General features: G+C 37.6%; 1 protein-coding gene across 1 annotated transcript; it reads left to right on the top strand.

Annotated features, from left to right (window-relative positions):
• Positions 1–4,707: 4,707 nt before the first annotated feature.
• PTGES3 (prostaglandin E synthase 3) lies at positions 4,708–22,682 on the top strand. The gene is made up of 8 exons (XM_081320639.1): positions 4,708–4,989; positions 13,547–13,660; positions 13,799–13,868; positions 14,507–14,605; positions 16,500–16,589; positions 16,994–17,056; positions 17,908–17,932; positions 21,249–22,682. Coding segments are annotated over exons 1-8 (483 nt in total). The 5' UTR covers positions 4,708–4,987; the 3' UTR covers positions 21,269–22,682.
• Positions 22,683–23,007: the final 325 nt, after the last annotated feature.

Below are 23,007 nucleotides of genomic sequence, written 5' to 3'. Positions count from 1 at the left end.
GCCAGGGGGTGCAAAAACTTGGGTTTAGAAGTTTCAAAATTATAGTGCAGTGATGGCGAACCTTTTAGAGACCGAGTGTCCAAACTGCAACCCAAAACTCACTTATGTATCGTTGGGTGCCAGATGGGTGTGGCCCATTGGGTGGCCGTGGCTGCAGTGGTAACGGCAGATTGGGTGGGACTAAAAAGTTCAATCAATCAATTTGTGATTTTTTTTCCTGCGAGAAGTTGAAATTGAACCTTTTTTTTTTTGCACACGGCGGCGGAGGCCTAAAGCAAAAAGGTTTTATAAAACCCAGCTGAAGGCCTAGGACTGGGGCGATGGCGCATGTGCCCACAGAGAGGGCTCTGTGTGCCACCTGTGGCATGCGTACCATAGGTTCGCCACCATGGTTATAGTGTATATGCATAATTCATTGCCATTATTTTGAACTTTTGTAAGGGATGCGAGTATATCAGAAGTATTCTACGGGTGCAGGGTATAGAAAAGGTTGGGAACCACTGTCCTAAAATATCAAATGAAATTTGTGGTTTAAGCAAGTGGATGAGAAGATTAAAAACCTTTTGAGGAACTGTGTGTTATAGCAGGGATCTCCAACCTTTTTGGGTTGGCGGACCGATGGAAGAGGGAGGGGCAGGTGCCTTACGCGCAGATGTGCAAACATGAATGTGGCCACATGTGCACGTGCATACAAACAGACTGTGAGCATGCGCACCATGCAAACGGGGCTGCGAGCATGCCTGCGAGGCTCTCAGCAACGACTGCACCTGTGTGAGGCTTGTGGCGCCAGCACCGCCAAGGTTGCAGCTATGCTACCATCAGCACAAGGCTCATGCCGCCACCCCCATGCGAGGCTCATGTCACCACCCCTGGTGTGAGGCTCGCACCGCTGCCCGCACAAAGTTCATGGCAATGCCACCACCTGTGTGTGGTGTGCCCCCCACCTGCCGTTCATAGTACTGCTGCTCCCCGCGCAAGGTTCATGGCAATGCCACCACCCGCGCGATACTAATGGTGCTGCCACTGCCTGCACAACACTTGCATCAATGGTGGAACAAGGGGTTGAGCGGCCCATAGGTTGGAGACCTCTTGTGTTAGACGGTCTGGCTTTGATAAAGTGGGCTTTTTTTGTTCTTGTTTTTTGTTGTTTTTGCTTCAAAAACAGCTTTTGGTGCAGCAGTTATAACCTCAGCTAGGTACGATGATCTGGCTATGATTCCCAATTTCTGATGATACCCTATCGAGACATTTACACCAGTACAAAATAGAGTATAATTTACTGAAACAAAATGAGATGCGGTATACTTGTTTTTTCTATCCTGGAGAAAGGACATGACAGGAAAATTTCTCTTTTCTACAGTAAAGTGTTTTGCTTTGCTTTAACAATTTATTATTTTCATATTACAGTGAAGAAATATATATAAGCTTTACACTGAGCATTAATACATTTAATAGAGCAAACATTATTTTATAGCAGCACAGTATCTCTTTGACTATGAAAGAATATAGTTTGATGTTTCCAACACATAACTGTTCTGTTCCAAAAACCCAACCAAATTTATTTCCAAAGAGTTCAAACAAAAGTGAAACAAAAAGTTTAAACAAGACTTAAACCAAAAGGTTAAACAAAAGTTAAACAAGAACAACAGACCAGGACTCTAGCAGAAGATCTTCAAACAGTTGCCTTCAGCAACCAGCACCTCCCACACCCTCCCCTTTTATCAGCAGTCCCAAGGCGTGGCTTTTCATTGCCTTCTCCCGAGTTGCCTCATTGCCTTCCTCTGTTCTGCTCTGCTAGATTGCCTCCTGCTCCTAGCGTCCCTGAACAGAGCCAGCTGTGGATCGTCTTCTTCCAATCCCTCGTGCTCATACAGTTGAGTCTGAACAAGATGGGAGGGGCCAGGTTGAGAGTCCTGCAGTGCATCAGAACCTCCCTCTGACACCAAAGTCTCTCCAAACCCCTCCTCCTCCTCTTCCGACTCAGCTGCCGGAACCACCGGCTGACACTGAATCACAACAACAACAACAAGAACTATCAATAATTGCTAACAAACAATAGGTTAGAGTGGTAGGATAAAAAGAGTAATACAATAAAACCTTAATTTAACCAAGTCCCTGACGTCACACGACGTATTGCAACTTCCCCCCCCCCCCGTCACCGGCAATGGGGTGGGCACAGTTTTGTTGTGATGCATCTGGCCCGCTGAGTTCTAGTCCTGCCTGAAGCATGAAAGCCAGCTGGGTTATTTTCAATCAGTCACTCTTTCGGTCCAACTCATCTTACAGGGTGGTTGCTGTAGGAAAAAAAGTGAGTAAGGTATGTTTGCCACCTTGAATTATTTATTGCAAATATAATAAAGGTGGGATAAAAAATGTTTTAAAAAGTTTCATTCAGACATCCCTCCGCTTCCAAAATGACAAATCTATTGCATCTGAACTAACTGTACAAGACAGTTAAATTTACATTAAAGTCCTTTGAATTTAACATCTGCAACAGATGTTGTAAATTGCTGTCATAACCTATTTTCATATTTATTGTACATTTGGGAATAGCAGATACCCCTTTCCCCTAAATGGCCTGTTAAAATGAATTTTTGTTATGCAGAGTAAAAGACTTTGCTGTACCATGTTTCTCCTACTTTCACAATACAGTGCTACTAACACTTCCCTGTATCTAGTGCTATTTCCAATATTGAGGATAAAACCATACTAAAATCACCATAATATGGAGACAGAATTGTAATGGGATAGATGTTATAAATCAAATATAAGATTAAATCCTTGAACTTGCCTATTTTATGTGGCCCCAAGCAGACCTCATAAAGGGAAAATATGACTTTTTGCTCAAGAAAGGTTGCATTTGACTACTTTAGATTTTACTCCATTCTGAAACTCTTTTATAAATTTGTTTAAACTAATAGGTTCTCAAACTTATCCATTGATTGTTCTTTTAACCCTGGCTGCTCTGTTTTCACAAATTACAAAGAAGTTAATTAAAGTGTTTTCCCAGTTTCACTCCTCTCCACTGAATTAGGGCATCAAAGATGGGTTTCCAGTGTTATGTTGAAATACAAACACTGCTCCTTGCAGAATGTCAAGAATGCAAGAGATTTCAGATGCCTTCTGGAAATCATGACAACACATAAATGTTTTTTTAATAAACTAGCTTTTAAGTGGTAGATAGAAGTTCACACAGCACACTGGCAATTTGATCTATACCTTTACCTGCAACAGTCAACTCCAACTATTGGCTACAAACTGCAACCTGCTAAAGCTATTCCAGTTGTTGATCCAGTTTCAAAGGAATTAAGCTACTCTCTATGCAAATTTGTCCAAATACCAATGTCTAGGCCATCGGACCATTGAAGTGTAGCATTGTTTATATTTAAAAAATCAGATAATGGACCAGTATATGCCCTCATCTTACAGCAAGTCACAATGTGATCTACAGATCCCGCAGTCATACTGAGGGGAGGATATTATGTCCCATTTACACAGAGTGCTGGCAGACGCCATGTGAGGCGCAAATACTATTCAGGATTGTCCATTGCTGAAGTGGTAGTTCAAAGCCTGTCAACCTTTTTGTGTGGTCATTTATATGTCTTCCTAACAATCACAAAAAGAAAATAAGATAAGCTTTTACAGGTTGAGACTCGAATCAGTGTCCATTCTTTTGGGACGCGGTGGCTCAGTGGGTTAGGACGCTGAGCTTGTTGATCAGAGGGTCGGCAGTTTTGGCAGATCGAATCCCGAGTGCCGCGTAACAGTGAGCACCTGTTACTCGTCCCAGCTTCTGCCAACCTAGCAGTTCGAAAGCACGTAAAAATGCAAGTAGAAAAATAGGGACCGCTACGGTGGGAAGGTAACAGCGTTCCGTGCGCCTTTGGCGTCTAGTCATGCCAGCCACATGACCATGGAGATGTCCTCGGACAAGCGCTGGCTCTTCGGCTTTGAAACGGAGATGAGCACCGGCCCCTAGAGTTGGAAACGACTAGCACACATGTACGGGGGAACCTTTACCTTTACTATATGTTCTGGGCACATATGCACATCTTGTGTCCCATTGTCTTATCAGTTTGAAAGGAAATGTAAAGCGGAGAGATAACTTTTCAGATCACTCAATTCACTTCTCTGGGGATGAAGGCTTTATTTTACAATTATTTTAAGGAAACTTAGGAAGCTATTGTAGATGCTCTCCGACTTTTAGATTAGTTTCAGTATGACTCGGAAAGTACAGCTCAATTTCTTTGGAATTAAATCGCATCATTTTATAATACTGCGGCGTAAGTCAAACCAGGCAAGATTCATCCCAGCCAACCCTAAGCCGGCAAACAGCGGCCCGGCAACTAAAACTGTAAATCTTTCTCTTCTGCGCATGCGCTGGAAAATAGGGGTTAATCCCTAGCCTAGAAGGTCCAGAAAAAACGAGAACATGCGCGAAAGTTAAAAACACGCATGCGTCGCTATCTGAATTATGACGGCAGGCAGTGCAAGAGAATGTGCGCGAAAGACAGTGTTGCGCATGAGTATTTGGAAGGTGGGGGGGACGTGCATGCGCGGAACAAAACTTCCGCCGGCTTTTGGTAAGCGCGCTGTGGCGGACGACGAAGCGGCAAGGTGGTGGCGAGTAGTGCGCATGCGTACTTTAACACGACTGAAAGGGACGGTGGAGGCGGGGGTGAGTATTTTGCTGCGTCACCAGCTGCCTGGAAGCTGCCGTTGCTGGAGAACAAGCGAGAGAGAGAGAGAGAGAGCGCGCGTGTGCGCGCGCGGCATTGTGGGTAACAGGCCTCAGCCTTTCAGACCCGAGGACGAGTGGCCGCCGCTCTTACCGTTCCGCCGCTCCCATCGCCACCCTGCCACCACCTCGTCCTTGCCGGGAGACTTTCAGTCCCGCCTTCGTTTTTCCGGTCCGAGCCCTTTGGAGAGACGGAGAAAGAGGAAGGAGCACGAGTAGGAGCCGCCGTCGCTGCTAACATTGCTCGCCATGTGAGTGAGTGAGGCGGGCCGGGAACGGTCGAAGTGGCTTCGGATGGTCCCTCGCGTGTGGCAGCCGGATGGATGAATGTGTACTATCTGGAAAAGCGAAATTCTTTCTCTCAGAGACCACCCATGCCTTTATCGAGCCTAGGCCTGATAGGGGAGCGGGTGTGTGGATGGCAGTAGTTAAGGATGGAGCGGTGAGAGAAAGGCGGCCTAACGCGGGGTTGCTATGGAATGTGGTGCGGTTTTTCCTTCCTTCAGTACCTGGGCGTTGCCTCCTTAAATCTATAGGAGAAGAGTGCCTCTGTGCACGTTCGGAGCGCACTAATTTCGCCACTGCCTTGAAGCGCTCTCCACCTTCATCGGCCACAACTTATTCGACCTTCCCTTTCCCTTAATCTGTACCTAAATTACCGATTAGGTGGTACTTGTTGGAGCGGTCAAAATCCTGGGAAAGTGGAGATCTAAACGTTGGTTGTGTTATGCAATATCTGGTATATAAGATCTAAAAGCATGCGCTAGGTAAAATTGTGAGGAAATCTAAATAAATAAAATAAATAATAAATAAAATGGTTACTTGTCTAAACGGAGGGTGAGGGAAGTTACTGGTAGGGAAGAGCTATAAATCAGCTTTTATTTTAGGAGTTAAGAGAACAAGGTCATAGAGGGGGACAAGATTTCTGTGAAGGGAGAAAATAATGCAACTAAGATCAGAATGTGAATGAAATAGCTTGGAGTTCTTGCTGTTTATTGGATTAAACTGGTTTTTTTCCTCACAGTATTCCTTATTGTACTGAAGTAAGTATGTTTAAATATGGGAATAAGACTTGTGGCTTGTAAAAGGAAGATCAGGCTGTGGAATGTGCTTGTACATACTGTACTAAAGGGGAAAAAAGTCCCACGAGCAATAGTGAAAAAGATCAAAACCAAAGGCAAATCCTATTTACTGTTGTTTAGAGTGCTAATTGATAGATTTATAATAACTAAGAAATGAGAATATTTGGGAATAGTTCAGTGTTGGTACCAATCTCAAAGTAAATTGTGAATCCATTTTTGAATGAGTTTTCTTGCTCTGGCAACAGTCTGTTCCTGACATAAGATGGAAATCTACCTAGCCTTTTAGATTCTTTAGAAAGGTTCAGAGGACTTGCCAATATAAGTAAGAATTTATAATGATTTGTCTAGTTAACCTTAGTTTACCTCAAAGTTAGTCCAGCCTGGTTAGTACTGAATATGTGTGTGTGTGTGTGTGTGTGTGTTGGAGTGTGTTGATTCCAGGTGACTGCCTGGACCACTGAGATGTACCAGAATGGTATGCTGGATGGGAAAACTGAAATCTTAGAAAAAGACAATTGCGGACAGTTTATACTATACTCCCAAGAAAATTACATACGTGTGTGTATGTATATATGTACACACACATACACACATATACACACACATATATATATATTCATATTCATGGAGTCATCAAGAATTAGCATATATATATATATTCATTCATATTCATGGAGTCATCAAGAATTAAGCTATTGCTGAAGATTTCATCTTAATATCTTGTAGTTATATTAGTTTTGATTTTGCTAAGGGTTTGCTATAATCTTTAGACTTAATCATTTTCATTTTTCCTGTAGCTGTAAGAAGGGAGGCCTCACCTTCCAAATGCTCTCCAGTGAATTTATTTTCTAATCATAGAATAGCTTTATTCCAAGCTGAAAGTAGATTTCAGTTTGGCACAAAACAGTTGAGGGAAGAAAATTCTAGGAGAGAATATATTGTGTAGGTGAAAACTTTCATCAAAAACAGAAACAATTTTGATAGATTCCAAATTAAAAATCCATATTGGACTGCTCCCTTGTTTGCTGTTACCCAAACTAGTGTGGAAAGAGCAGTTGCTCTGCATTAATGATTTAAGAACATTTAGAAATGTCCTCGTTAAATATGAGTATTGACACATGTTTTGGGGCTGAATACTTTTGGGTGTGTGAAGATTTTTGTATTTAGAGTATATTGCTGTTGATTCATAGTGAAGTTCAGCTCAATCAAGCTAGAAAGTTTTTTGAGAAACCACATTTGACAAAATAAATTTACACTGATAAGAATGCAAAAATGCTGCTTGCTATACAGGTGTAATAGACAGTTAAAACATACTGTTTTAAGATGGTTCTGAAATTGTACTTGGAACATCTGAGTCTGAGAGATTGAGGCATTTTGGCTTAGTACATTCATAGTGGCCTTGATCATTTGTTTGCTGTTTGTGTCACTCTCAAATAATAAGATGATTAATATAAGAATTTTTACTGATCTCTGATGAAAACAATCTACAGCCATATCATGATTCTCACTACAGATAGTCCTTGGCTTACAACAGTTCATTTAGTGACCATTTGAAGTTACGGCAGTTCTGAAAATAGTGACTTTTGACCAGTGATGGGGTTCAGCCGGTTCACACCACTTCGGTAGCTAATTTTTTGTTGCCCAAGCCCAGAATGGACTTCCGGAAGTGGCATCCACACAGAGAACGGGTTGTTCACATATTTGAATCCCACCACTGCTTATGACCATTGGCAATTGACTCATATTTATGACAGTTGCATTGTCTGGGGTCTTGCGATCAACTTTAGTGACCTGATAAGTAAAGTCAGTTGGGAAGCCAGATTCATTTAAGAACCATGTTACTAAGTGAACAACTGCAGTGATTCACTTAACAACTATGGCAGGGAAGGTGGTAAAAATGGGGCAAACCTTTAACAAATGTCTCAGTAACAGAAATTTTGAGGTCAAGTGGTTATAAGTCAGAGACTACCTGTATTGTTTAAACATCTTGTCTGCAAGCTCATATACTCCCTCTTCCCTGAAAATGTTTTGATTCAACCTTCTCCAACCTGGTTATCTTAAGTATGAAATTCAGCTCTCAGAATTCTTAGTAATAGCCATGCTAAAACAGGAATTCTGGAAGTTGAAGGGAAATTAAGTTGAAAAGTGCTGTGCATTATTCACTTTCTGGTTTGATAAACCAGTACAGTACATGATGTATTTGAGCTGTTCTGTATAAACTATTTTGTATAAGCCTTTGTCTTCAATTAAAACTGGAAACCACTTTCAAACTGTGGTTTGCAATCAAGTTTTATGGGTGAGATGTTATGTAAACTATGGTTTGTGTGATTAAGATGTAGAGGCAAATCAAGAGATGAAGATATTGGAGTTTTGAAGGAAATGCATATCAACAATTCGACTATTCATTTGGGGCTAACTTTGCAGCCTATACAGTTTTATATTAGTTATATTATTTATATTAGTACACACTTAAAATCTCTCTTAAAGATAAACTATTGCCATAATATGATAATTGAAATCACCAACAACTAAGTCCTGTGTAGGGCGTTTTATAGGGAACTGGAGTTCTTAATGGAAAACACATTAAATCATTAGCTGCTGTCAGGAACATCGTTTAGAAATTGGATGCTCCTGCAGGGTTATATATACTTGTGGCTTTAAGGACATGGAGTTTCTGTCACAAAATAATATCCCAATGTTAAATATGTCAAAACTTGGAAATGCATAGCTAGTAAGAAAAATGAAACATGCTATGTGGTTTCACACATTTCCCTCCCTATTACACATTTATTGTTCTATGGAACTACAGCTAACAATATTTACTGCTAGGTATTCCAGGATGAATAGTAACCCTGTATATAGCAATTCAAATGATAATTTAGGTTAGTGAGAACTTAATACCTCATAAAATGGCAGTTTTGTCATTATATAAGAAGTTGAATGTATGGCATTTGGAGGAAATTAGTATATTTAGAATAGAATAGAAACTTTATTGTCACTTTGAATGTACACTAATTGGCATATATTAAAATGAAATTTCATTTCATACAGCTCTCAAAGAGTCCCCACCTCCAATATACACTACATAAATATGACAAAAATAAATACAGAATTATGCATATATCCACATATATGACACAGAGAAACAACACAGTCTAGTTTGGATTATGTATACATGTGCATGGCGAGAAAAACGAATCTTGTGAGTTTACCAGACGGATGGCATAGGGAACAAAGCTATTACAGAATCTGGTAGTCCTGCTATTTCAGTAATCCTTAACACTTCTTACATTTAAAGTATTGTTCTTAGAATATAAGGTGAAGTAAGTAACCATTCACTTCTTTGATGTTTAACTGTGGATGACACTTCTTGCCATTTGTTTTTATATAAGATTGTTGCTTGGTAGTTGAAAGTTTCCTGTAACTGAGTTTCTACTGAGCAAATTTAATTTTCTGTTTTATTCCCTGTGAAATTTGTGTCCTTGTAAGGATAATCCCAATGATTACCAGTAGCTCTACTGAATGCAGATACAAGCATCTAAAACTGCTTCTTAGCTACATACAGTCTGGTACTTTAAAGTCCAACAAATGAGCTCAATATATTCTTTTTTTGTTATTTTGTGGTTAGATTTGTTTAAATTGAATCTTGAAGATACAATAGGTAAACTGTTTCCTAAACTATGTAAAGCATATACCAGAATAATTCCTTTCTGACACAATGTTGTTGAATCTGAATGAATAGCAGCACATGCATTCTGGAACTTGGTTAATATATCAATTCTATTCTTGCCATGTACATCAATATTTATAGTGGGTTTGATTGTTTTGTATTTTTAAATTTTGAGTGCTTAAAAATACATAATATAAGAAAGTCATTTAGAACCATTTTTGAAAATCCCCTCACAGAAGAATATCAGTATTGTTAGATATGCTTTCAGAAAAAAAAACCTTGCTATTAATGATCTTTGCAGTACAGATAGTCCTTGACTTAAAACAGTTCATTTAGTGACTTGAAAGTTACAATGGCACTGAAAAAAGTGACTTGCAACCATTTTTCACGCTTACAACCATTGCAGCATCCCCAATGGTCACATGATCAAAATCCACATGCTTGGCAATTGACTCATTTATGACAACTTCAGTGTCCCAGGGTCATGGGATCACCTTTTGCAACCTTCTGACAAAGTGAATGGGGAAGCCAGATTCATTTTACAATCATGTTACTAACTTAACAACTGCAGTGATTCACTTAACAAATGTGGCAAGAAAGGTTGTAAAATTGGGCAAAATTCACTTAGCAACATCAATTTTGGGTCAATTATGGTTGTATGTCGAGGATTACCTGTATAATATCTATAAGAAAATATGGGCGCGTTCCTATAGAATGGCAGCAGGGCCTAACAACTCAGGAAAAAATCCATATGCTTTGACCATCCCATAGCAGATTTCAGAAACTAATACATTGCACACAAAAAATTCAGTGAGAAAAGGGGTAAAAGAAATTAAACAATTGCATGATGCTGATGTCAAAAACTGAAATTGTGCAGTTTTATACCTATGAGCATTATTTACTTCTGTAAGCTAACTCGAATTGGTCATTGTAATTGGAAAGCCTCCAGCTTTTAGAGTAGAAATCTTTGTCAAAATTTGAAAGTGTACTTTGTAATATTGAAAATTACATGTTATGTCAAATATTTTTTAGAAAATAAGTTGTATAGAATTGACTTTTAGGATTGTAGAAATTATATTATGCATCTAGTTCAGCGGTTCCCAACCTTTTCTATACCCTGCATCCCTAGAATGCTCCTGATGCTTCGCACCCTTTATAAAATGCTTCGCACCCTTTATAAAAGTTTGAAATAACAGCAATGAATCATGCATATACACTAATTTTGAAACTTTTAAACTCAAGTTTTTGTGCCCCCTGGAATATCGTCTCGCACCCCCCCCCCCCGATGATCAGGGAAGTGTGTTGCTTATCTCTGATGGTAGCAGTTGATTTAAAGATTAGGTTTCTGTAACCTGAAACATTAAAACTCCTACTAATACTCTAAGCCAGAGGTCCCCAACCTTTTGGGCACCAGGGACTGGTTCCGTGGACCGGAGGGTGCGTGGTTTTGTGTGCTGCCTGAATCTTGCGGATGGGGCTTTGCTTGTTTGTGTGGGCCGGTTGCTGGCTGCTGCGGCCCAGTACTGGTCCACGGACTGGGAGACCCTGCTCTAAGCCCAAATTGAATTGACTTAAATTCTTAGTAATTTAAAATAAAAATAAGCCAGTTTGCAATCCAGTTGTTCTTTGAGGTCTTAAGTGTTGTTTTTTTCCATTTATAATTATATTAATATGCTCTTAAGGCTTAAATATATTTTACCTTCATTTTTTTCAAAACTGAATCCTAATTAAGAACAGTAAGTTTAAATGGACAAATAGGTTGTATAGTTTTGTAAAATGTAAATTCTTACATAACTAAATATTTGAAAAACCTGAAGGGAGCATTGTTCTTCCAACTTTGTCCCAATTTGAGTATGCCTAAAAGAAGCAAAAACATTAAGCCACAATTGCTGTAAATTCTACCATTCACTATTCTCCCTACCTAGTTCTTTCTGTAAACCACCCAAAAATTAATGAGGCAAACATTTACCCTTTACATCTGAGATTGAACTTTCACTAGTTTTCCCCCTCCCAAACCAGGAATTGGAAATCAAATTCAGATATAACTCCAGTCTCTAGTTTGTAGGGCACAACAATTGCAAGAATTTAGGCATGTTTTTGCTTCCCACTGAAAAAAACCTGAAGCAACACTACAATAGAAATAGCCTTTTTAAAAAAAATCCTCATTTTTTTGAAGCCTGAAGACCATTATTGAATTAAACAGATTTTTTTTAATATGGAAATTCCAGATTCAAGAATCCTTCCAGGAAAAAAAATGCACCTTTGGTCTCAAGGTAATGATTGTCCTTTTAGTAACTGAACCTTGGAGTCAGTATGAATCAACTTGGTGTAAAATCAGTAAAAGAGGATGCAATAGTACATAGCTGTATGCTGCCTTTGGATACTCATTGCTTTGATTGCAGCAGTTATCTTGATGTGCTGGCTTTGCCTTTGTTTATGTCAAGACCATAGCAACAAAACTTGGCTATATGCTGTGATATGAGCAACTGTTTAATAGAACTTGTGTGTTACGAATTTGTGACATTCTATATTTTTGCTTCTTATTTGCAATATTCAGTAGGTGACTATATAATTGGACTCCTGGGCAAAACGTAGGATCCTATTGTGAGTCCTGGCAGTAATCCACTCCTAAAAGTATTTGCATAGGTGTTCTGAGAGCTAGTATGCAAGGATTATCCAAATCATTGCCATGCATTTGCTTTATTGTGGAACCAAGAACTTTATTTACCTTAATGTAAATCACAATAGCATAAATGTAAAGGAGTGTTCTATCTCTCACTAGCAGTATCTCAGTAAGAATTGTGCTGTAGTTCTGTAGCACTCTCATTTGGAGTTTCTGTGAATCAGGAATGTGAAAATATGTGGACTTTTTGGTGTTTGATCTTGGCTGTTTTCTTACATTTCATCACCTTACTAGGTAATATCATCAGTGCTGGTGAGTGTGGGGTTTGCTCCTTGCTTATATAAAGTTGCTTGCCCAGTTGGTAAGAGTGTTTTTTTGTTTGTTTGTTTGTGTTGGCTGTTGGAAATACTATGTTCTGGTCTTTTTGATTCCGCTTTAGCTTTTTAAATATCTCTTGAATATTATGTAAATATAGTTTTATGTGTAGTTATTAAGCCATTGAGGTATGTTCAGTGATCAAAAGACACATAGGAATAAATCAAATCCACACACCACTTAAAATGTCCAAGCTCTGGAAATTAAATTCTACCTATAATAAATATGGCAAAAGTAGATGGTTATAAACTAAGGATAAGTTGAAAGTTTCAATTTTCTTTTCTTTTTTTTTTTAAATGCAACGGTCTCCAACCTCCAGTCCGCAGACCAGCACTGATCTGCAGATCAGCAGGAACTAGGCCGTACAAATACAGCTAAGCCCCATCCATGCACCTTCAGGATCTAGGCAGCGTGCAAAACCACACTCCCCTAGTCTGCAGACAAAACGGCCTCCACAGAACCAATCCCTGGCGCCCAAAAGTTTGGGGGCTGCTGTTTTAGTGCAAGCCCCAATATTCAACGGTCTAGATTACAAAAGAAGAATGGAGGATGCAGTAGACAAGCATGTGGTTAATGAACAAAATGCCTTTTTTCTGGTTTCAATATTAATATTCTCATCTACATAATTCCAGTTTCTATAATTTAATAGTTTGACTTAAAGGGATCAACTGCAAATTTTTCAAATACATCCATTGATTTTGGCCTATCTTTATGCTTGACCTTAAAGCAATTTTTTTTAAAGAAAAACACTTCCTTTTATTGCTATTATTGCCTTTAGCCAAAGCTGCAGGGGAGGCCTAGCTGACAGTCAATTTAGTCCAGTCCCAAACTGCAAGTTTCCATAATTGTGTACTCTAAACTAACAGAATTTGTATGCAGTCTTAATTTCATGTAAAAATACATGCAACAAAAAAATAGGACTATATGAAAAGAACTAATCGGGGGGGGGAATGAAAATTTTTGGGTTGCTAATGACTTCTAAGCAATCAATATTGTATTATTGTATGTCAGATGGTTGTTGGATATTAATATTAATCTAATTCTCAAATTATTTTTAGGCAGCCTGCTTCAGCAAAGTGGTATGACCGAAGGGATTACGTCTTTATTGAATTTTGTGTTGAAGACAGTAAAGATGTTAATGTAAAATTTGAGAAAGCCAAACTTACATTCACGTAAGTAAATTATTTTATTTCATTAAATTTATTATAACTGCCCACTCCAACAAACAAAGCTGAGTATGAACAGGCTTGATATGAATAAATTGGCTCTTTTGTTGATATTGAGAGTACTTGATTTTTATTTTCTTGCAGTTGTCTTGGAGGAAATGATAGCTTCAAACATTTAAATGAAATTGATCTTTATAATTCTATTGATCCAAACGTAAGTTGTCTTCGTCTTCCTATACTTAATTTTAACATGTCAGAAACACTGTTGTAACATTTTAGTCAGTCAAGGCTATGATTATGTAGAAAAGTTAAGCTGCCAAACTCTCATCCTTATTGTTTATTCTCATTTATTTGTATAACGCCAAATTTTTAACAAAGCTCATTATGCATACCTGCTTGTTTGTAGAATTCTTAATTTATTGGGAAAGAATTATTAGTGGTTGTCTCTGTTAACATTGAGTAATATACATTGAAGAGTTTATGCTGTTTGGGAGTTCATTAGATGGATTTAAGCAGAGCAGGCTCTTCTATAAAATTGGAAATAGAATTTTAGTCTTATGTATTTCCAATGGTGTATCCTTATGTTTATGCATTTGCATCATTTTTATTGTACCATATTATGGGCTTGGAGCCATGTAATTGAATACACTTTCATATTAAAATGATCTTTTTTATATTCAGAGAAACCAAGTAATGGCAAATTATATTAAAACAAGAATATGTGATGGAAGAGCATTTAATTGGATAAAATCTGATTTCTTTATAATATAACCTAGGAACACTTTTATTCTATCTCATGTTGTTAGAACTAGACGTACACTAATTATAAAGGAACTTTTTAAATTTTTTTAGGAATCCAAGCATAAAAGAACAGACAGATCTGTTTTATGTTGTTTACGAAAAGGAGAATCCGGCCAGTCATGGCCACGGTTAACAAAAGAGAAAGCCAAGGTAAAAACTTTCACTGTACCATTTTGTATCACTTTTAAACTATTAAAACAAGTCTCCCTCCTAAACACACTTTACGTTTTTTGAATACTCAACCCAACACAATATGTTGGGATATGTATAAAATGGAAAATATATTTTATTTGAGCTTGAACAGAATAGCTAAGCTTCAAAATTCAAAATCCTTCAACAATTGAATGTATTATTTTTAAAACCCCAAGTCTGCTATCCCCTGTTTTCAGCAGTTCCTTCCTTAAATTAAATACCTAGGCTCTTGGTAAATGCATTAACATAGGACAAAGAGAACTATTTTCAACTATTTCAATTAGCACTTAGTTCAAATAGAGTATATCTCCATTGCCACAGGAAGGAATAACTAAATAAACCACCCAGCTAATAAAATCATAGCCTTTGTTACGACTTATTGTTTTAAAATAATCAATTTTAATTTACACTGCAGCTGTGCTGATTGAAATCCTCTATATATTTCATTAATATACAGATAGTCCTCAACTTACAACAGTTCATTTAGTGACTGTTCAAAGTTGCAACGACGCTTTAAAAAAAGTGAGATGACTGCTGCAGCATTGCCATGGTCATGTGATCAAAATTCAGAGCTTGGCAATTGACTCATAATGTCCCAGGTTCTTGTGATCATCTTTTGCCACTTTCTGACAAGCAAAATCAATGGGGAAGCCAGATTCACTTAACCATGTGAACTTTAACAACTGCAGTGATTCACTTAACAACTGGCAAGAAAGCTCATAAAATGAGGCAAAACGTAACATGTCTCATTTAGCAACAAATTTTGTGCTCAGTTGTGGTCATACGTTGAGAACTACCTATATTGTACAATGCAATAATAAATTAAGTACCTGTCCCAAGGTCTAAATCAGCCAGCCTAATACATTTTGAAAAAAGTAATACAGAACTGAGTCATCGGAAAGTAAATTACATAAGCTCAATACAGGTTAAAAAAAGAGTTTGCCTAATGATAATTCCAGAGTTATATTCCTCTTAGATATTTTTAAAAGCACTTTGGAAATTACAAAAAGGGCATGAAAATATACATAGAGTAAAGCCCACCTAGTAGAACAAACCAATTTAAACCAACAATGCACCCTGAAGCTCAAAATCAGTAAGATTAAAAGTATGTACAGAAAGTGCATGTTACCAAAGCTCAACAAATCAACCAGCCCAAGACATTGCATTTACACAACCTTAAAATGTATGTCTTTGTCTTTGAGTATGAAATATTAGCTGCCTGGGAAATAAACCACAACACAATATATGAAGCACCTTTGCTTTGTTTCAAGATCAGAACATTTGAAACAGTTGTTTTGAGATTAGAATATTTAGCAATTACTGTACAATTGTCCTATATTTGTTCATTCCATATCTTTTATAAGCAGTCACATGTGCAGACTCATTTCTTGCATGTTCCATGAATATGGTACATATTCAACATTTTATTCTCCAAGAAATAGATTGGCTGGTCTTTGCTCCAATTCTTCCTTATTTGTTGAACAAATTTGTAAGTATAAATGTTGACACAGACCCATTAAGACTGCTTTTCTCATAATCAGATTGAAATAAATACTAGGAAATTAAATGGGGAAGGTATTAACGAAGAGAAGACTGGTGATAGATCATTGGTGATCTATTTGGAACAGTGGGGGAAACCTAATCCAGTTTTATGCCAATGGGCTTTCTCTAATCAGCAAAGTGGAGAGGAGGTGATTTTGTTTTCTTTTCCTCTTAGTTTTCCTAAGATTGGAAAGCTTTATCAGTAGGAGAGAAGCAAATAAACATTTTTCCCTTTCACGTTTCCTAAACTTCTCATATTTAACATGATTACAAGCTGCCTGAATTAAATGTTTACTTTCTACATCCATAGCTGAATTGGCTCAGTGTGGATTTTAACAACTGGAAAGATTGGGAAGATGATTCTGATGAAGACATGTCCAATTTTGATCGCTTTTCTGAAGTAAGTGGAATATTTATATAAGAAGAATGCTGACACCATGGTTCCACGGTGCTGGATTGATTAAAATGCTGTTGCAGAACATTTATATATTTGTAACACAGAATGTTCTTTTTTAAAAAGGGTGATCATGAAATTTCACATAAGAATGTCAGTGTCACAAGATTCCATTTTTGTGTGTGAAAGATTTTAGCCATTTATGTATACGATCATGAGAGATTCTGTGATAGTGCTTGGAACCTGAAAAGGGTTTCAGTGGTTTAGGATGGCTTAATTGGTACTGAGCACTATTACTGATGGTAAAGTTTAATTCTTGGTATAAAAAGGAGAAAATGTTCCTTCAGGTTATTCAGGTCCAAAATAACAATGTGAAACATTACTGAATATTATATTTCATTTGTAATTAGATGATGAACAACATGGGTGGTGATGAAGATGTAGATTTGCCAGAAGTAGATGGAGCAGATGATGTGAGTAGCTTTCTATAAGGCATATTTCACCTGAATGTTTCAACCCTGAATGTTGATAACACCATGTAAACATGCATAAGAATTTCTATGAACATCATACTAGAAACTTCTTTTGGAAATGTCTACATGAATGTAGTTTGGAACAAAGGTGATATTTGCACATTTTGCAATATTACATTTGATGTTAAAAAAAGCTTCACATAATTAAACATACTTTTTGTTTGGGGCCTGGAAGATTCCAGTTATATACGGAGGCCCACAGTATAACTTTATGTCTAGTACCACCGTGTTTCCCCGAAAGTAAGGCCTACCCTGAAAATAAGCCCTAGTTTTGGGGCGAGGCACACACCTAAAAATCAAGCTGGGGGGGTAGATCTGCCCCACACACCCTGCACCCACTTAACTTGCAGCCAGGCCTCTCCTTGCTGGTCCACTTCTTTTGTGGCGTCTTCTGCAGCCAGGCCTGCATCTCTCAGTCACAGGCCTTTCCGGAAGACCTCTGCAGCCGAGAACTGAGCTATGGATTCAACCCATAGCTCAGTACTCGGCTGCATAGGCCTTCCGGAAAGCCCTGACTGCAAAATGCAGGCCGGAATACAGCTGCAAAATGAAGCTGCTCCTTCAGTTGCCGAAGAACTGGACCTGCTGGGCAGGGCTGTCAGTGCTGGAAGTGAGTAAGACATCCCCTGAAAATAAGGCCTGGTGCCTCTTTTGGAGGCTAAATAAATAAGAGAGAGAGAGAGAGAAAGAAAGAAAGAAAGACCCGATCTTATTTTGGGGGAAACACAGTATATGGCTTTTTAAAGCAGTACATTGAATTTACTTGTTAACTTTGTCTCTTTTTGTTACAGGATTCACCAGATAGTGATGATGAAAGTAAGTTGATTGTTTTAGGATATTTATTTCTTGTATTATACTTCTTGTAAAATTAAGAAAATGCTGGGAACTTTACTGGTTTGTCTCTCCCATACCTCATCCTTTCTATTTCAATCAAGAATAGTTAATGTTGCTGTTGTAGGTAATTTTCTTTTAAAAAGTTTCCTTTGTACAGTGAATATAAGTTTACACAACCCTGTTAAATGTCAGATTTTTGAGTTGTAAAAAATCAAACCAAGATAAATCACTTCAGAATTTTTCTGCTTTTAAAATAACATAAAAGTGGTACAATTCAATTGCAAAACAAACTGAAATCTTTTAGGGGGGAAATAACAATAAAAACATACAATAACATGGTTGCATAAGTATGCCTAGGGATGTGGCTGTGTTCAGAATTAACCAATCACATTCCAACTGATGTTAAATAGTAGTCAGCACACACATTTGCCGTCAACTGAAGTGACTCTGATCAAGCCCATATAAAGTTCAGCTGTTTTAGTAGGATTATTCTGACATTTACTAATTTGCCTCAGCAATCTCATTGTTGGAAGGTATCAGTCAGGAAAAGAGTACAAAAAAAATTCCAAGGCATTAGATATACCAGTAAACATAGTGAAGACAGTCATCAAGTAGAGAAAATGTAGCACAACAGTGACATTATTAAGAACTGAATGTCCCTCCAAAATTTATGAAAAAGTAAGAAAATTGGTTCAAGAGGCCTACAGCAACATTAGGAGCTGCAGGAATTTCTAGAAAGTAGTGATTGTGTGACAAAAATCTCTTGTACTTTGGGCTTTGGGTAGTTTGGCCTTTTTCTTACAAAGAAAAACATCCAAGCCTGGCTACATTTTGCAGAAACTTACATCAAATAACAAAAGTATGTGGGAAAATGTGCTATGGTCTGATAAGGCCAAGATTGAACCTTTTGGCCAGAACTCCAAAAAGGATGTTTTATGTAAAAACAACACTGCGCATCACCAAAAATACACCATACCCACAGGTGTGAACAATAGTGGTGGCAGCATTATGCTTTGGTTCTGCTTTTCTTCAGCTGGAATTCGGGTTGTTGTCAAAATGGAGGAAATTATGAATAGTTTCAAACATCGGACACAGGAGATGCCCTTGCAATCTCATAGATTTGGAGCATTTTTGCAAGGAAGAGTGGCAAAGATTCCCAGAGCAAGATGTGCCATGCTGATAAGTTCCTACCCCAAAAGACTGAATGCTGTCATAAAATCAAATTATTATTTTTCCCCATAAAAGATTTAAGTACAACTTAATATGCTTGTATAGCTTATATGCTTTATTAATTGAACAGCTTATGTGCTATATTAAAGAAAAAATTCTGAAGTGATGTACCTTGTTCTGATTTTTTTTCATCTCAGAAATCCAGCATTTTAACTGGTGTGTAAACTTTTTATATCCACTGTATAATATAAGGCAGCTCAAGTCATCAAGTACCTTTTTATCTATTTTAAATGTTCAATCAACTATTAGGATAGATTTTGCACGTGGGTTAGTGATTCCACACTCCTATAAATTTCAGCAGGTGATAGGATTTAGTATTTGAAGTATACTAGATTGTAGAATGCTACTTTGGAAAATGAAAACCCATGTTATTCAGGGCTTTTTCGATTAACGACCAATATTTGGGAAACCAGCTAGTGGCAAATAAGCTCAGATGTAATATATATATATATTTAGTTTATCCCTGTAGCTTTGAATTCCTCACTCATCACTGATCCAGGAGCCAGTAATTTTAAGCATGAAAGTTGTGGCCTAATAGGAAACCTGTTTTTAGTAAGAAAACACTACTAATTTTTTATTTAAATATAATTATTTATTTTTTTTCTTTTAAATTCCTGTGCTGTTCATCTCACTGATAAAATGACTCTAGGTGGCATAGAAATAATTTCTATTGCTGAGGTCTACTAGGTTACAAATCCTTTAGTCAGGCATGTCAAACTCGTGATATCACGTGACATCACGCGACGTATCGCGACTTTCCCCATTGGCGGCAATGGGGTAGGCGCAGTTTCAGAGTGACGCATCCGGCCGGTGGGCCAACAGTTTGACATGCCTGCCTTAAGTGCTGCAGTCAGTTATTTTCAGTTTTCCTCTGGTTGTTGACACTTCGTGAGCAGAGGCAGTACTTGAGTCTTACATTCTACATCACCCTTGCTCAATATGGTACCTTATGTAGGATTTGAGTGGATATCAGTACATCTACCAGGTTAGACAAAGTTGTTTACATAATAGTCACTTGAACTGGATCTATTTCACCACCTACATTTTTCCCTTTATTTACATGTTTAGTGAGGTCCTTTCCTTATAACCTGACAATACGCTAGTATCAAAGTGGTAGAATTCTTTTCACAGCTAACTACTACTCACTCAATATTTAACATGAGGTTGGCTTTCTTTTTCCAAGTTGTGGTTTAGCAGAGATGGTATCATAAACTATTATGCATTATCCATCAGTGTAATAAACCTTTTGAGTTTGTTGGAATAAGAAATATATTGCCCGCTTAAAATCTACTGCCTTTGATTTTTAGGTAACCTCTCTTGTATTTGCATACCAATCTATTCTTCTTCCCTGGCCCCTATTCCTGTGGAATAAGAATGCTGGAGGAACTTGAAAGGATTAGTGTGTCTTGCACTGTGATTGGAAAATGTAAAACATAGTGGGAAATTGTCATTATATATCCAGACCTTAGCACATTTGGGAAAGAAGGTGCAGGTAGTCATTGATTTAAGACTATAAGGCGGTTATAAAGTGGGTCATTATGTGACTGCCTGATTTTACAACCTTTTGCAGCAGTTGTTAAGCAAATACCACAGTTGTTACATGAACCTATTCTTCACTGGGGCGATTTTTGCTGAAAAATGAAAGTAAATGCCAGTTTCAAAAAAAAGTTAAATCACAGTCATGTCACCCCAGGATGCTGCAAATGGCCACAAACGTGGGCTCGGTGCCCTTAATGCAGTCATGTAATCATGGGGGCTGGTATGGATATTGAAGTGTTGATTCTGGGTCATAAGGCCCTTTTTCGGGATCCATCCGAACTTTAAACAGTTGCTAAGTAACCGGTTGAGGATTATCTGTATGCAACTGGACATATTCTCATTAGGGGTAGTAATCCAAATATCTGTGAAAGCTATCAAAACTTTGTATACTCTATCTAGCTTAGCTATCAAATGGTATATTGTCACATTTTTAAGGTCGAAAGTTATACTTTTTTTAAAAAAATATTTTTTGCAATAGTTAGGCTATAACTATAAGCCAAAATCATTTTTTTCCTCTTTTTTCTTTTAGAAATGCCAGACCTGGAATAAAAGAAACTGACAAATGTTGGGGTTTGGGGAAAGACTTCATCACAACATTTCATAATTGAGATAAGAATTCTTGAGTTGATAGCTCTAAAGACAGAAAATGCATCCTTTAATTCATCTTCAACCTGTTTTAAGCAGCTTCATTGATTGGTGCGTACCATTGTTCAGGGCAGTCTTAAGCTACATGAGGCAATAATGTTAGCATGAAAGTTTTCCAGACTTCCAAAAAAGGAACAACAAAAACCCAATCACACAAATATTTGAGGTATAGGCAGTCAGATCAGTTGCAATAAAAGGGTTTATAATGCCTCTTTGCATCGTAAGATGTTACAATGGGTAAATTCAATTTACATGAAGTGGTATATGTATAATTTTCCCCCTCACATTGTGGACTGCAGACCTCTCACGTTTTGTAGCTGGAACAAAACTGGCTGAAGCAATGTTCTAATTGGCTTTTGAAATTTAAGCTGGTAACATGCTGTACCTCCAGGGGTGTCTTCAGGGTATGTTCCACTAATGTTTAATGCTTTTCACTTTGTTGTATTTAATCACTAGTTAGTGTTCAAGATATCCTAGCTAAAATTAGCAACCCCTTTAAAACTTAAAATGGGTGAAGCGTGTACACTTGGTTGTTAAATCCTCAGAGCTCATGAATCTCTTGCTATGGAGATGGGAGCCTGTACATTGTTGCTTATCAATCTGTACATTTAGACCAAATTGTATTTGCACTGTTGGTATGAAAGCGAGTGACAAAATGTTAATACACTATTGGATCTTTTGTTTTTTGACCAGCTTATAAGCCTGGAAACCTCAATTTGTGTTCAAAGCAGTGGGGATTTTTTAATGTCTACATTATTTCTAATAAACTGTTGAAGACTCCATGACTGTCAATTGGCTGGCTGTAACTTCATGTATTCTTACTATTTGTTGGAATGAAGTACTTTTCTTTCAAGTTTGGGATAATATAGGATTGTTCAAGCTGTTTGAAGGAGGGAAAAAATTAATATTCCCAAATGATTCCCCTTAAACAAAATTGGACTTTAAGTTTTGAATACTGACAGCAATTTAAAAGAAGTGTTGTAATTTGATTAATATATAAACGGTCATCCCTTAAAATGTTGAGCTTCTGCATTTCACACCTGATTAATGCAACACTTATTTTTTAAAATGAGCATATGTGACTGCAGTTTGGCCGACAAGAATTTACTGAAGAATATTAAATATAGACTCTAATTCTGAACAGAGAAGCGTTTCTAAAGGTGTGTTACAATGCACTCTGCCCCAAGATCTTGTCATATGCTGTTCCCACTTCCATATTTTGGTTGATGTATTCAGTGTTTTCAGTTAAGCTGTAATCTTATGTGCATTTTATGGAGGTCAAACGAAGGTATTTGGAATAAAATTACTTGGAAATCAAGGGGGAAATCCTGTCTTTTCAGCTGGATTTGTTTTCACAGTCTATCTTGAATTGTAGAAGTGGCACAAGTCATCTCTCTGCTTGACAAGCTGGCAAATAAGGTTCTAGCCTGGACAAACATCTTTCCATTTCAGCACAAGCAGGTTAGGCAAGAAACCTTTAACTGTAATTTAAACTAAAAATCAAAGAAGCTAGAAAATTAAATTATGGATTGGAATGGTTTATATTATTTTAGTTTGGAGGTTAGTCGAGTCAATGTTTTGCTGACTTAATTTGTGGGATACACAGGCTGTATGTACCGGCAAAAAAAGACAAAATATTTCAT

This window comes from Vipera berus, assembly GCF_964194415.1.
Source record: "Vipera berus genome assembly, chromosome: 2".
Lineage (NCBI taxonomy): Eukaryota > Metazoa > Chordata > Lepidosauria > Squamata > Viperidae > Vipera > Vipera berus.
This window is presented reverse-complemented; position numbering and strand designations above follow the sequence as displayed.